At 39.1% G+C, this 15,519-nt stretch overlaps 1 protein-coding gene across 2 annotated transcripts in view; it reads left to right on the top strand.

The window, feature by feature from the left end:
• hcn2b (hyperpolarization activated cyclic nucleotide-gated potassium channel 2b) overlaps positions 1–15,519 on the top strand; it is a 52,870-nt gene that overhangs the window by 17,039 nt on the left and 20,312 nt on the right. For both annotated transcript variants that reach the window (XM_051946630.1, XM_022191717.2), the window contains one exon: positions 5,910–6,128. In XM_051946630.1, the coding sequence (XP_051802590.1) occupies positions 5,910–6,128 (219 nt within the window). The remainder of the gene's footprint in view (positions 1–5,909; positions 6,129–15,519) is intronic.

Here is a 15,519-nt window from a genome sequence, read left to right on the forward strand (position 1 = left end):
ATTCTTTGGACTTGACTCATATGGGCACTGCTTGCATCATCAGCTCAACACATTCTCCGGATGCACATGGTTGCACACCAACAGCGATCTGAACTCTACAGCTGTGTCTCAGTTCAGAGCCTGGATCATCTAACTTTACATGAAGAGCTCTCGGAGGACCTTAAATCTACCTCTTTTTTGTCTCAGAAATTATCTAAATTACTCCTAGTTACAGTAGTGCACCAGTGATTTTCGCCCTTGTCTGCAATAAATTCCTCTTGCATGACTGGATTCTCAGTGTCTCTGAATGCAGAAGGATGACAGCTGTGGTGTTTTCCATTGCAGTGCTGCCAGTATTGAGTACCTCAGGGCTTAATGTTTGGATAAAAACAACTTCCACAAAACAAAACCCCAAAAAACTACAGATGTTCAGCTGGCAAAAATGCAACCAACTACTGAATGGTTTTCAGTTTTATACATGAAATGCTGAGTGTAGCCAACAAATAACCAGTTCATTGGATCTAATTTGTGTTATGTGGTAGCTGTTATTTGATTGCATGAACTTCGTCCTCAGTATATCTGTCAAAGGATAAGTTAAAGGCTAATGAGCTCAAACCCAATAACAGCAGCTTATTGAGCAGCAAGTCGAGATCCACAGAGTCAAATTCTTCATGCAAATCCATTAAGTCCTGCAAAGTAATTTACAAGGATCCATTTCACGTCTGATATAGTCAGTTAAAGAATACACAGGGGTAAGAATTTCATAAACCAGACTAGAATATAATATTAAAATGATTATCATGTACAACACAAATGTTCTTTTCGTGTTCGTTTACTTTTCAGCCATGCTAGTTACAAAGCTCTAGGGATAAACCAGTTTAGGAGACATTAAAATATCTCAAGAAGATTTAGATGGATCATGGGAAAATGCTGCATTTGGCTGACTTTAATTCACTTAAAAACAACATTAAAGGTTCAGTTTAGGTTAGGGATAGATCGATTATCAACCTGGTCGATTATCATGGCCGATATTTTTCCGATTATTTGTATGATTGTTTTAACTGACTGATTATTGATAAATTAGATGTGTTACTTCAGGTATGATGCAGCCTCCTCTGTCTGTCTGTAGTCACTCTGTGGTCTCAGATTTGTCTCTCAAGCAGCAATTGCACAAACTGAAGAAACGCAAGCAGTTGCCACAAACCGAAAAGACAAACCATGGGCACCGCTGACTCATAAACAGGAGCTATAGTCGCCAAAGCAGTTGTCAGGGGTTTGATTCCAGCCCACGGCCCTTTGCTGCAGGTCCTTCCCCCATTTTTCTCCTGTCTTCCTGTCATTACTGTCAGTAAAGTTGAAACAAGGCCAAAAAATTAAAAAAAAAGAAAGAAAGAAGGCAACCACAGATTACCATGAAACAGAGTCCGGAAAACTGACAATAATTGTATTTTAAGATATGGAGCTGAGAGGATAATGAGAGTGATAAAACAGTGAAAGATTAAGAAAACAAATGAACAACAGCATAACTGCAGGAGATAAACTGATCAATCTCAGTCGATCTCACATAAACGGAGGGCAGTGTCCTAATTTAACAACTCTCATTTGTCTTCTATATAGTTAGTTATAGTCCTCCTTGTTAATGAAGAAGTCTAGTCATGTTCTCTAATATCACATGCTTGTAGAACATTACATGTAATGTATATTGGTTTCAAATATTGGTTATCAGCCCCCCCTTGATTGCCATTAATACTGACCAACAAAACAAACAAACAAGCAAACAGCATTGATGCTTTAAATTACACCAAGTTAACCAGTCAAAACATATAATTCTTTTGTGAAAATCAGCTTTATTAATTACCAGTGAGTGATTCTAGCAGACACCAAACCGTCTTGCAACTTTCTCTACTCATTTGCTGATGAATAATAAATACAAACACAGACCCGCTGGTTCTAAATAATAAATCTTAACACTGCTAACAAGCTCTTTTATGGAAGTTTACATATAAAAATTCTAAATGTCAGTCCTTTGAAGCAAAACAAACTGTCAGTTTTGGACTCTGGGAGAGGGACTGTCAAAGAGATGCGCAGCGTGGCACGCAAACACAAACACACACACACACACACACACAAACACACATACATACACACTGTCTGGAGAGTCAAACAGCTTGTAAACCCAGAGGGGTGTGCCAGCGTGCACGTACACTCACTATTCTATAATTACGGCACCATGCATCATAGATGTCCCGTGCTGCCTTTGTGTTCCTCTCTAAATGTATTATGTACAATTAGCTTACCATGCAGCTCAGTTAAGACCGATAGCAAATAAAATGAACACAAGAGCTAATTTCATTTGTTTCCTCTGTCTTTTCCCCTCCTCACCCACCCTCGCAAGGGGTGGTATCTCTGCAGAATTAGTTTATTGTGTTACTATGAAGCGTGTAGATGTCAATAGTAAGAGACAGCTGTGCACTGTCAGCTTTAATCAGCTACTATCACCAACGTAAACACGTACTGACTGGTTGCAGCTGGTCAGTGTGTGCCATCTCAAAGGGTTTTCCAGACGCATATGAAGGAGCAACTCGACATTTAGACAAATATATTTACTCTTTCTTTCTGAGAGCAAATTTGACTTGTACTAGTCTCTAGAATGCACAAATGCAGATGTTTCTCAGGTTTCTGAGTGCTGTCATCACGTATTTTACCTTGCAAACATTTTCTATTTTGTGTTTTATTCATATTATTTTTGTATTGTTGACCTTGCACTCATTGCATTACTTGCACGTGTATTTTACACTTTATTGTACATATTGCATCTTAGTATATATTTTTTCTGTTCTATTTCTATTATGTTTTATATCTTCCTCTTGTGTTGGCAATGACTTTACTCCTGCTTGCTACTGTAATAACAGAGTTTACCCTTGGGAATCAAAAAATATTTGTGTTCTATTCTATTTGAATTGAAAGAACAAGTTGTTGCTAATTTAACATTAAAAACCTTTTTAAACACTCTTTTGTCAATGCATAAGAACAATAAGACCAGAGGAGGTTCCTCTGTAATTATCTTCACGTCACCAAAAAAAACAAGATGAGAAAGAAAAGTAGATGAAGAATTACACGTTCAAGTACAACCAATGCATTGCCCAAATGCACAATTTCACATTTGATCTTTTCACCAAAAATATAAAGTCTATGTTCACTGACCCTTTTCCAATAATTTCTAATAACCTGGCAATCCTAAAAGATATGAAAGGCATTGGGTTCATTAGTTCTGCAACGTCTCCAACAGGCATCACCACGGCCTGATGCCGTTCCTGGATAGGTGTAACAAAAATATTGCAATGTTTTTCCAGCAGAGCTCTTGGTCTTGAAATGTATTTGGTGCTTTTCATATGCCAGAAGATATATAATGTTTAAAATTAGTGGTCAATGCCATGGCTGAGCATTTCCTCTCTGAAACTGCAATGTACCGACGACAGTCTCAAAAACACAGATTTAGACTTTCATATGTCACAAACCTGAATAGCCAATCCAGTGACCAGGATGCGGTTTTCCACGTCATCATTTATCCTTATAATCAATTTCTTGTTCCAACATGTGTCGCTGAATCATTCTGTTACAGTTTGCCACTGTGCGGCAAAAAGTTTGGTTTACAGTAGGTGAGCTGGTGTGCTTGAGCTGCTGCAAGTAGCGAGTGTACAGATTAATCCACATATTCTAAAAGTGGCAATGGTATAGTTACATTTAAGTCCTTTCAAGGCAGATTGGATTATATTCATGGGAAAAAAGCTTTTACATATATAACTATGATACACAGAAATAGACCTTTTGGATTTTAATCAATAAACATGTAATTTGACATGCCATATCCATTTTACTTTATCAAAAGCAATCATTCTTAATGTAAGATTGCAAACACATGCTTCAACACGTGCAGCTTGAAACAACAATCCTGTGCCACCCAGATCCTTGTGCTGTATATTTGCATGAAACAGGAGACTCGCCCAACGCAGGCCTTGACGTCAATACAAACATTTCTAGGAAAGCTGGAGGGATGAGCTGATTTATACCTGTGGGCTTTCACTAATACTCACACAGACAGACATTCAGGATAATGCACCTTCGACCCATAGATGAGTTATATGGCCACCTCCTGTATCTGTGCCAAGATAGTAAAAAAAACTATTGGCAGGCACCATGGATTTACAGTAATGATGCCCTATAAATGTCACAATAGCATCTTGACAGTAGTAGGGAGACATATTTTACCATTAGGAGTTGTTGGATGGATCACAGACAGACAAGATGAGAGCTATTTTTTGATGTTGAACAGGGTGTGGTCATGAACTGATCGACTCAGGAGTATAAATAGATGGATTGGGTATTGCTTATGATTTTAAGTGCAGTTTCTCCTCAGTGACAGACTATTTTTACACATATACTGCCATTGGGAGCTGAGGGTTTAGGGGGTGCTGGACCTGCAATGCTTAGGTGGGTGTCAAACATCCTCATGAATGTCAGGACTCAAAGTTTCCCAGTGGAACGTTGCATTATTATGAGATGATCAGTGTTATTTTGTGTTGTTGTGGCTGATCGGTGTTTCTGTCTGTGCATTGAAATACTGAACGCACTGTACACTTCTTTGTGTGTATGTGTGTGTGTTCGGCTATAAGAGATTAAGCTTGAAACAGACCCAGACAGATGCATCCAAGTGAAAAAGGTGTTTTTTGTTTGTGTGCCTCAGCTCGGGGTTAGGGCTCCCTGCTCCTGCTGTTTATCCACCGGCAATGTGGCGAGCATGCTGATGGCAAATCCACGTCTGTTCACCACCTGTGGCAGCGGTTCTGTCTGAGGCCGGGCTTTTAAATGTTCTGTCCGAGTTCGCGGGAGATATTTTTTATTATATTGGGCTTAAGGGGCTGCTGATGACAGTGAGACAAGTATCGCAGTTACAAGGCGGCATCGCATTGAAATAACTACAAAGCTGGAGATATGATGATGGTGCTTATAATCTTAAAAGCTTCGAACGCTGTCATTGGTCTTTTATCTAAGATTAGAGGGTCCAGTTTATCTCCTTGGACAAATCAAAACAACCGATACAGCTGACAGCTCACAACTTTAAGCCACGCTCGGAGCTGGAGCTGAGCTCACAGAGTGACACCAGGGCTGAGTTTCTGGAGGCTAAACGCCTTTGAAATCTCATCTGCTTTCTTTCTTTCTTTGCAGGCCTCTCAAATCACCTTTCTAATTTTTACAACATCTGATGTCAGCCCTCTGCCAGTTTGTCCTCTTTCACCTCCTCCAAAACCAACCAAATTTGAATCCCAAATTAAATGCAAATCGCCCCGAAGGAAAAATACAAATGAGATAAGAATCTATCCAGTCAATCAGCGGCTGAGAGGGCTTAGTAGTTTTTAGAAGAAACACTCACGCATGCAGCGGTAATCTCCGGACAGTGTGTGAACGGACGCTGTTATGAGGTTCAGCAGTGCCTGTGGAGGGCTTTCTAATGAATCCAACATGGGAGAATTAGGGCTGACTGAGTGTGCGAGCGCCAATCAAAGGCGAACTGAAGCAGGCAGATGTACAGGCTCCTCATTAACCACTCGCCTTTTGCTCATCCCCTCCTGCTCCACTAAGACAAGGCGAGGCTGCTCAGTGATGATGATTAGGCCCTGAAACAATCACCAGACACCGAACTAAAGACTTCACCAGGAACATCTTGCTCTCTAGACCTCTTGTTCTTTCATTTTACTCTCTCTGTCACCACTTCTGTAGCACTCTAACTGGTATAAATTTTCTACCTTTGGCAGCCTCAGGTCATCAGGTCAAAACAGCTGTTACACGAAGCTAAAACTTCTACATTAGCTGAATACCCATCTTTGTGTTCTTTCATATATCTCATTTTCCTCCCATATCGCTTCCTGCAGAATGACTCGTGGAGCGAGCTCTACTCCTTCGCTCTCTTTAAGGCCATGAGCCACATGCTGTGCATCGGATATGGAAGACAAGCCCCAGAGAGCATGTCGGACATCTGGCTCACCATGCTCAGTATGATCGTAGGAGCCACCTGCTACGCCATGTTCATCGGCCACGCAACTGCCCTCATCCAGTCACTCGACTCGTCCAGACGACAATACCAGGAGAAGGTAAGGATCTGGCTAATTCCTGGGATCTTGGTTTTTAAAGTTGCCGCGTCATCTTTGAATGGAACAGACATCTCAGAGATTTAAAGAAGTGAAAGCTGCCATAATTAACAACTTTCGTTAGGAAAGAATCAGATGATTAACTGTAGTAAAAAAAAAAAAAAAAAAGTTAGCTTTAGCTATTTTTAGCCTCTTTCAGGTGACTATTCTTGTTTTCCAGCCCATATTGTTATTGTTTTTAATTCACTGGTAGGTTTGTTTCCACGAGCAGCTGTTTTCAACCAAAAATATGTTAATAAACCTATTGTATGCTACTTGGCAGACAAAGTTAGCCAAAGACACTGGTGGAGACCAAAAGCGGAGCTAAAAAGTGACTCCTAATGAATGCTAGTGCCACTCTACATCTTTATAGATCAGTAGCTGTTTGCTGACAAGTTATGGATGTACATAGTTTGGTTCTGTTACCCCCCAAGTGGCTTAAAAGAATACAGGTTTTTAGGTTGAGTTACAAAATGATGTAAACTCAATCTTATGATGCGCGATAAAGATAGTTTTGTTGTTTATTTGCGCAGATTATAAAATATGTCTCTGTGGTATGTGTTGTTTAAGGCATTAAAACTTTTAGAAAACACTTTTCAGAAACAATACTTGGCTAATACACAGATATTACAGATACTATTTGTGGTTATCTTTGGAAATGTTTCTGACTTCTGAAGGAATAATCATCTTGAAAACTGTGGACTTTGTGTTAAATTTTTCACGTGTCAGCATCACAAACAGAATTTTATTCACTTGCACTAAAAACACCATTCCAGAGGCAGATTTTTAAAAATCTGACAAATCTTAGCATACCTGGATGGCTGAGTAAATAGCACAGGATGCAAACTTGAACTTTTGTTGCTTTGTTAAGAAAAATCAGTAAAATGAAAGAGGGATGATTGCACTGAGTCTATGTATAGTGTAATAGATTGTGTGTTTAGCGACAGGATTACTTCTAACCAGGTGGCTCCTCTGTCTCCATCTGACGCCATAAGAGTTTTAATCTACATTGTTTGTCCTTTACAACAGCGTGGTTATCACATTTGATTTGAACAGAGAGGGATTGTTTTTTTGATTCCCAACACACTTTGATAGGAACAGCATCTGTTCTATTAGTTCGATATTCATGGCTGCGTCTTGCTGGGCCTCGGCCCGTCTGTCGTCTCTGAGCAGCAGATCAAAGCTTCGGGTTTCTGGGAGGGAAGTGTCTCCTGCTTTGTAAGGCCTCAGTGTCAGCAGTGCTCTGAGTCTTCATAGCTCCCTCAGATCCTGGGTGATGTGGAGAAGTCTCGTGCTGTCTGTCCCACAGATTCATCCATGCAGGCAGAGACATCAGAGTGACTGGTCAAGCTTAGCTGTGCGGTTGAAGTCTCTGGACAATGTGTAGAACAAAGGCTGATTAGATTGTATTCTTTCTCTCTGACTCATGATAAAAATGGAGGTCTATGCTTTGTTTTTCAGTCTCAGATCATCTGAGGCCTTAATCTGCTCAGACACCTCTGATTAGCTTGAAAGGCTTTTATCATAAACTAAGGATATTTAATGTTTGGTTTCAGAGAACTGTTTGAATGATATATTATGTACTTTCCAAGATATTAAAAAAAAAAAAGTTCATCAACTTACTTTCAGGGCAATTTTTCGCACTTTAAAATTTGAGGTATAGTATATCAGAATTAAGACAAAAAATTGGGATTTTCACAGTTATTCCTCATCAGACCATTAAATTGAATCAAAATTGGACAAGTGGATAAAATAATCTATGATTTTTTTGATAATATGAGCATATTTTTAATTTTCTGACCTCATATTGTAGGCTAAAAACTGTTACTATTAGATTAGATTTTAGTCAAGGCAGGAATATTTCCCTCAAGAAAAGTCCCACTGTCTCAGCTATCTATGTTTTTGGTTGTATTAAAACAATATGATCTTAATGACCTATTGCAGTCATTATTTGTAAGGAAATTGCACAAAACTACATGAACAGTTGCCTCCAAATGTGAACAAAAGGGGGTCTAAATGTATAAAGGCTTGCAAAGTTGTGGGGAGGGAGTTTGAAGCCACGGTAGCTGAACGACATTCTCTGAACAAGCTGCTGTGCATCACAGATAGACACAGCCATCCCCTATACAGCACTTTGGACAGACAGAGGAGCATGTTTAGTGGCAGGGTGCGGTCGCTGAAATGTTCCACAGACACACTCAGGAAGTTCTTTGTCCAAAGAGTCATCTGGCTCTTCAACTTGTCCTGGTAGGAATAGTGGACTTGGACTTCATTTAGCAGATTTTTGTATCTTTTAGATGATATTTTATATTGTTTATACCTCTGCTAACCTTTCATACCTCACTGTGCCTTATTGTAAACTTTTTGTAGTGTAATGCACTGCTGGATACCTCAGTTTTCTTCAGGATTTTTAGAACTATTTTGAAACCCCACAACTTTGTTTTAATTGTATTAGGCAATCTCTCAATATTTTTATTCTTGTGGTACAACTTGTCATACCTGCTCATTTAGTTATGAAAATTAGGTGAAAATAGCTTTTTTTTCATTTTTGTGATCAAGTATTTTCTATTAAAACTTATTCAATATGTTCTGTCTTCTTTTATCGTGAAATGAAACTACATATGGTCCAGAAAATTTCACTAGTTGACTTCTTCATTATCATTTTTTTAACTTGAGCTCAGAGGTGGGACTTTCCATGACTCCTTCATTTTTTCTTTCATATTTCAACCTATCCATAATCAGATATTATTTGATCTATATGTCCAATATTGCACATTCAGAATGAACGTCATGATGAAAAATAAAAGTGAAAAATTCTCACTTTTGTCTTAAATAGTTCCTGAGATATTGTCATTCAAACAGCCTCAAATTTCAGCAAAAAAACAAAAACATGCCAAAAGTGGGTTACCAGGCAATATTTTTAAAAAATTTTATCTTAGAAAATTTTGGATATATCAAGCTAAAATTTCACAAATATTTTTAAAAATATCAAAAATACTGTATGCTATGAAGATTTCAGGTAAATCTGTGAAAGTCGAGTAGAAATTGTTCTAAAAAATTTGGACATTTGAGATGAAATGAATCTGCTTTTTATTCTGTGGCTGAAGGCGGTTGTCTTGCGGGTGCATCACGTTGGAGAGATGATCATCTTGCTTTATTTTGTAGGTCATGATATCAGTGAGCATCCATGATGATGTTGAGATCATAGCAGGCTGACTCGCCTCTGAAATGAAACAGTTCTGCTGTGTGCATGCATGTGTTGAATTCATGAGCCTGGTAGCTGCAGCAGGAAATGGACACATTATGAGTGTATCTGGGTTACACCACACTGAACTTCATGTATAAATGTATGTCATGTATACGTACCAACATAAAACAAACTGCTATGTGGCCTCAGTTTCACCTCAGTGAAGTTGGTCGAAGACAAACAACAATCAAAAGGGTTGATTCCTTGAAAATGCCACACAGTTCAAAGACTCTCTTGATAATCCACAAACTTCTCTGAACAGTTTTCTGCTTTTCTAACTTTCCAGTTAGTGACCTTAGATCTGCTCAAACAAACCACAGCCACTAATTCAGCCCCATCCTTTAAATCCACGTCTCCAAATACACTCTCACAGACTCGCTTTCATGTAATTGCCTTTTGATCTTGCCAACTTTTAACCTTGTGATGCTTAGCCGTGCCTCTTTAGAAAAAAAATATTTCATTTTTTGAAGTTACTTTTCTTTTGATCGTGTTTTCTATTTTTATATCCCTGTTGTGTTTTTATCTTTTATTAATTTGTCTTTTTATTATTTCATTCCCGCCTTCCTGCTGTCCTGTAATGAATTTTGTCAACTTTGTTTGGTTATTTTCAAAGTTTCTCATTCTTCTTGTCCTTATTACCCTTGGAAAGAAGTTAAATCGTATCACCGGTTCTACTTGAGTTTGTTTATCTGGTAAAATCATATTTTATTGGAATTGTTTTTACGTTTTGCCTCCTATCACCTGAACCTTAAGGTGTGGATGAATCCTCCTTCTTTTCTGGTATCAATTTACCTCCCCCATTTTATAACTTTTCTAACCATTCTTCGACTTCCTTGGATGGATCTGAACAACGTTGCCTTACAGTTGTAGTGTAATTGGTTTCCAGGTGCTCTTTGACATTAAAGCCACAAGTCTGACGGTTCTTTTTCAGTGAGCACAAACCACAGTTCTGCTTCTAATAGAGACTCAAGAGAAAAGTAGAAAGTAAAGAGGAAATGAGCTGCTGACTCTGCGCTGGAGTCTGTTTTGTGTCAGTTATGTATAGCTGTGCTTTGTCAGTCCTGTGACGTCTCTAATCAGTTGCTGCCGTCTATCTGATTCTTCCATGATGCACAACAGTGAAATACTTACCAGAGTAGCAGCTCCACCCTGCAAAGCTCAGCCAAGACGCCTCATCAGCATCCTGTTCGGTCTCCAGGACTTCACGACTGTTTGTGCATCATTTGCTGCTGAACTGAACCATCCGGCCACCAGATAACAGACTGGAGACAGAGCTATGGCTTGGAACTCTTTGTATAAGATAGTCTGAATGCTAGCGACGGCATGGACTCCTGTTGACATAAAACAGAGTAAACAGTTTGTGTCGTGTTCCGTGTTGAGACAGAAATGTCATAATAGCCTCGGCGCTGAGCATCTAGTCCCGTTTGCTCTGCTGACCAAAGAGAGACGAGGATTCTAGCTGTTTACTGTGGGTTTGATTTACACAAAGCATGTCAGCGTTTGCCGACTTTATCAGAACAGACATATGTTGTTTGGTTATTAGGGTGTGCAGCAGCTCTGTGGACGGGAACAAAAATGGAAACACAGTAACTGAGAGACATGCGAAGCACTAGTGAACCGTGATTCCCAACCTATTCTGTCTGTGTATATTTATGTTTACCTGTCAGATTCACTCAACTACCCTTCATCGACACCATCCACGATGTTCAAGTGCCTTCTTTAACTGAACTGTCAGTGTTTAAGTCAGTTTAGTCTAGTTTGCAGTTCTTCTGTTAGCACTTCGGTGTCAGCAACTAGACATTTCAGTCATTCATCCATTATTTTTAGCCTTTTATCCATTTAATTTGGCATAATTGTGTCAACTGTCAACCGTTTAACCATAATTTTTTGGACTCACTGATTAAAACTCGTTCCGAAGATGTTATTGGTCTTTGGTTTACATTATTGGTGACATCTGATTAATTCGTTTCACAAAGATCTGAGAGTGAAAGCACAAATCTGAGAGGCACTAAAACTGAAGCATGACATGATATTTTTGAAAGCAAAAGTGTATCTGAATGCAGTCAAAGAGTTTTGAGCAGATCCAGAGCAGATTTGCACCCAAGGAGGGACTATTTGAAAAAGAGGGTGGAAAATCTGAACATGAAAACAATAAATAATGGCCTGAAGTTGCAAGACTGTGCTGTTGAATAGGGAAAGAACAGTAACTCCATGTCTTCTTAGCTAACTGCTTGTTTGCTGACTGCACTGTTTAAAATTAGGCTTTAACTGTAATTTACTATTATTTTACATGTTTTCCGTGTTTTGTTAAATTGAAGAAAATACCTCGGACACAGAGAAAAGTATTCAAAACTGAAAAATAAATAGATTTCTATTTTATTAAAAATAATAATAATAATAGAAAATTGTTCTTATACAACATGCGACAATAAAATTACACATTTTTTAAGTGTTTAAATCAGGCCAATCTCATTATTTTACAGATATTTTACATTATTTTGTAGAAAAGTTGTGTATATTGAGTATGAAAAATAGTAAATAATGAAATATGGCTGTTACTTCATTTTTTCTGTTTTGTTAAATTATACGTAGTAACTATTGAAATCGCTGAATAACCTATAAATTAACATTAGCTGTAAAAAAAATGGCCCAAACTATGCATAATGTCTACATAGGTTATTTTTTTTACACATATTAATTAATTCTTTTAGATATGTGACCAAACAAACTGACTCAGGTTGATCTACTGTGCAGTCATCTCACTGTAGCTGGTAGCTTTCTGGTTTTTCTGTCAGATCTCTGTCATATAAAATTGTAATCATGGTTGAAAGGCTATTTTTCTCATCAAGGCAAATATTTTGATTTATTTTGGTTGTCAGATCACAGTTGCTTTTTGTTACGATTAGCTGAGCTGCTCCATGATATGTCCATGGACCTTACAGTGCCTTTTTAACATGCAAGAATATGTCGCAAGACTTTGAGAGGTTCCCCAGTGGTTGGCTTGTCAAGCTTTAGATGGTGTTCTGTGTTTACATCATCTCCACTAACAGTAAAAATGATGAGGCAGCTCAGCGTTCCTGTCATCCCCTCCTTCACGCTGAGGTGACCCTGTCCTCATCCTGTGTTCCTCCCCAACCCTCTTCCCATCTTCGTACCTCCAGCCGTCCCCTGTTTCATCTGTCCATTTGCCCTTGACTGTTGGGCAATACACCATCTGCCAGCGGACACTGCACATGGACAGAGGGCATTAGCCATTATGTAACCGCTCTCCCGCTTCTCCTCCCCCATCTTTTCCTCCCCCCTCAAGAGCCGTGGAGCAGCGTGTCCAAATAGTTGTGAGAGGAGCGAGATGCGACCCCCGGGGCCTCAGTGATGAGCACTCATGCACTTGGCCTTGACGCATCAAACAGCCATTTGACGAACTGCTCCCTTCACAACCTGGACAATCACCGAGGCCTGACCCGCAGTACCAGGGGTCTGACACTTTAGAGAGTAACGACATGATGTGACAAAAAAACCAAACAATTTTTACTCAAGTCTCAGCCAAGCAGCAGCCTCCAGGGCTGAAAAATATAGCAAAAGAAAGTGCCAAAAACTGCAGTTCCTTAAATGACCACTGGTGGCTCCAAAAGTGAGTCAGTCCTTACTGGCCTCCATGTTAAAATGCTGAACTTTACAACAGAAATAGATAGTTTTACTGCATTGTACAAAAAACTGGATTTGGTCTCTATAACTAGTTTTTCCATTCATGACAATGATATAGGGGATGCATTTTTATATAAATTATCCATTTAAATTTTATTAGGCCTAAAAGTCCATGACCAAGAGACTCTACTCACACTCCACCTCTTTGCTCATTTTTGGATTAGTTGGGAGTTATTTGAAGTCAGTCATTTACCAATATGTCATCAGTCAGAGCTACTGCACTGAGCTTTAAAACGGCTCTTCAGGAAACCAGCAGGTGATGTCCATAGTCTCCATTTACTTTCTTTTTTCTGGAGCTTTCAGCCATCTGTCATGGCTGAAAATGACAAACACCAAAGTCAAACTCATTTGCAGTTGAAAGTTCCTGAAATTTAGTATGTAAAGTTAAGATTTCTTTAGCAATTAATTCAAATATTTACACTCAACTTCACCTGAAATTTGTTTGGGTTTGGGATGCTCCTGTTGTATCTTAAATAGAGTCTATATCGGCTTATTACTGGTACTATTTTAGCTACCATGTGTGGCTTTGTTTCCTGGATTGTAGGTTCCCTCATAATTAAATGGAATGATTTTGTGTTTGTGAAAAGAGTGTGTCATTCTGAGTGGTGCTGCTTTTTTTAAGGTTAAAGTCCAAAATAATATTTTTTTCTGCACAAAACAGGAAAAGAAGTAAATTGTTCAAAAAATTCTAGTTAACAACTTCATTTTTTTTACAGCATTGACTTCCCATAACGCTTTATTTTGCTTGTGTGAACCCATTTTTTCATCATTTGTTAATCCTTCCATGCCATCATTGTCAACACACACACACACACATACACACACACACACACACACACACACACACACACACACACACACACACACACACACACACACACACACACACACACACACACACACACACACACACACACACACACACACACACTGGTCAAGCAGTTTATAGTGATATGAGTTCATTTGTGCGTAACTGATAGGGAGCACATTTGTGTTGACTGTGTGTGTGTGTGTGTGTGTGTGTGTTTGTTTTGGGTCTGTCTCTACTGTTCAGTCAATAAGCCAAAGGATACTGCTTAAGTCAACTTGGGTTTTATAGTCTCAGGACATCATGCACGCACACACACACAGATATAAGACATGTCACATCCTGAGCCATGACGCTCAGTGACATGGCCCATTAATAAGAGGCCAATTCAATCTCTGCTTTCCCGCTGCGGCAGCTTACAGCGACAGCCGTGCATCAAGCCACCAACTCTGGGCTTTATGTCCCACAAAAAGAACCTCAGAGCAGCTTCTGGCCCTTGATAAGTCCCCAAGCAGATTTAATTTCACGAATGTAATGCATTTGTTAGCTTTATGCGAGACTGCAGGATGATCTGAGTCCAGTTTTGTCTGCATCCTGTCCTTTTTTGAACATTACAGTATTGCATCATTTTTAGAGCATATTTTTTGACCCCCTTGTTATCAGACTTCCACAGTTTTGTTTTGTTTTACAACATATTTACACTTTATGTGCTTTACGGTGTATTTATGTTCGGGGTAAGAACAAACATTTAAATTTTATCCCTTTCTTTTTCTCTCTACATTTGTGCCTTGTGGTTTTCTAAGACATAATTTCTAAATATTTTCCCCCATGAGAATGTTTTATATGCTTTTTTTTTTTTTTTTGGAAGCATGAGGCCATTTAAATCTCGCTCCCATCCCGCTGACTTTGACTGACGTGGTCACTAATCTGAGTCTAATGCTGAGAAAATCAGCAAGTCAATAAAGCTGAGCTTCTTCTCCGACCACTTTTAAAGGAGTGGGAGGACGAGGGAGTGAGCGAGACAGAGATGTCATTCCAGTTTAATTGAGACTGTCACACAGTGAATCCCGAGGCAGGAAACACTTAATAGGAGCCACACAGTTTATCCTTCGTGCTTGACTGAATGAGCCGGATACTCTGAGAGGCGGCTGCATCTTTATTGTTCCTGACACGTGGCAAATTGGGAGGAATTTGTCAAGTTTCAGTGAGTTTCAGTGCAGTTTTACTGGAGTGCATTTACTTTTAGGGAATCCCCCCTGTGTAGTAAATAAATGAAGTAAAGATTAGAAAAGAAACTCTGTCTGGATTGTGTTTTAGCAGTGAAGATTTGTTTACATGTGAGTTACACAACCTGTGAAGGTTTCCATTCAGCGCTGCCGCGGCTTTTCACGCTAAATGAACCGTGACCCAAGGCAATTAATTAAGACAGAATGAGATGGAGATTAAAATTGGTTTACGTAAGAAAGGAGAGGATGCTGTAAATTGTTTTTGCAGATGTAATTTGATTATGTGGTTCATTAAAGTAAGTGATCCACTGAGATTATCTTTTTGTCATGTATGAGGCAACGCTGTCCTGTGAGTATATGTAGGAGTGT

Source organism: Acanthochromis polyacanthus, chromosome 4 (assembly GCF_021347895.1).
Source record: "Acanthochromis polyacanthus isolate Apoly-LR-REF ecotype Palm Island chromosome 4, KAUST_Apoly_ChrSc, whole genome shotgun sequence".
In the NCBI taxonomy this organism is placed as follows: domain Eukaryota; kingdom Metazoa; phylum Chordata; class Actinopteri; family Pomacentridae; genus Acanthochromis; species Acanthochromis polyacanthus.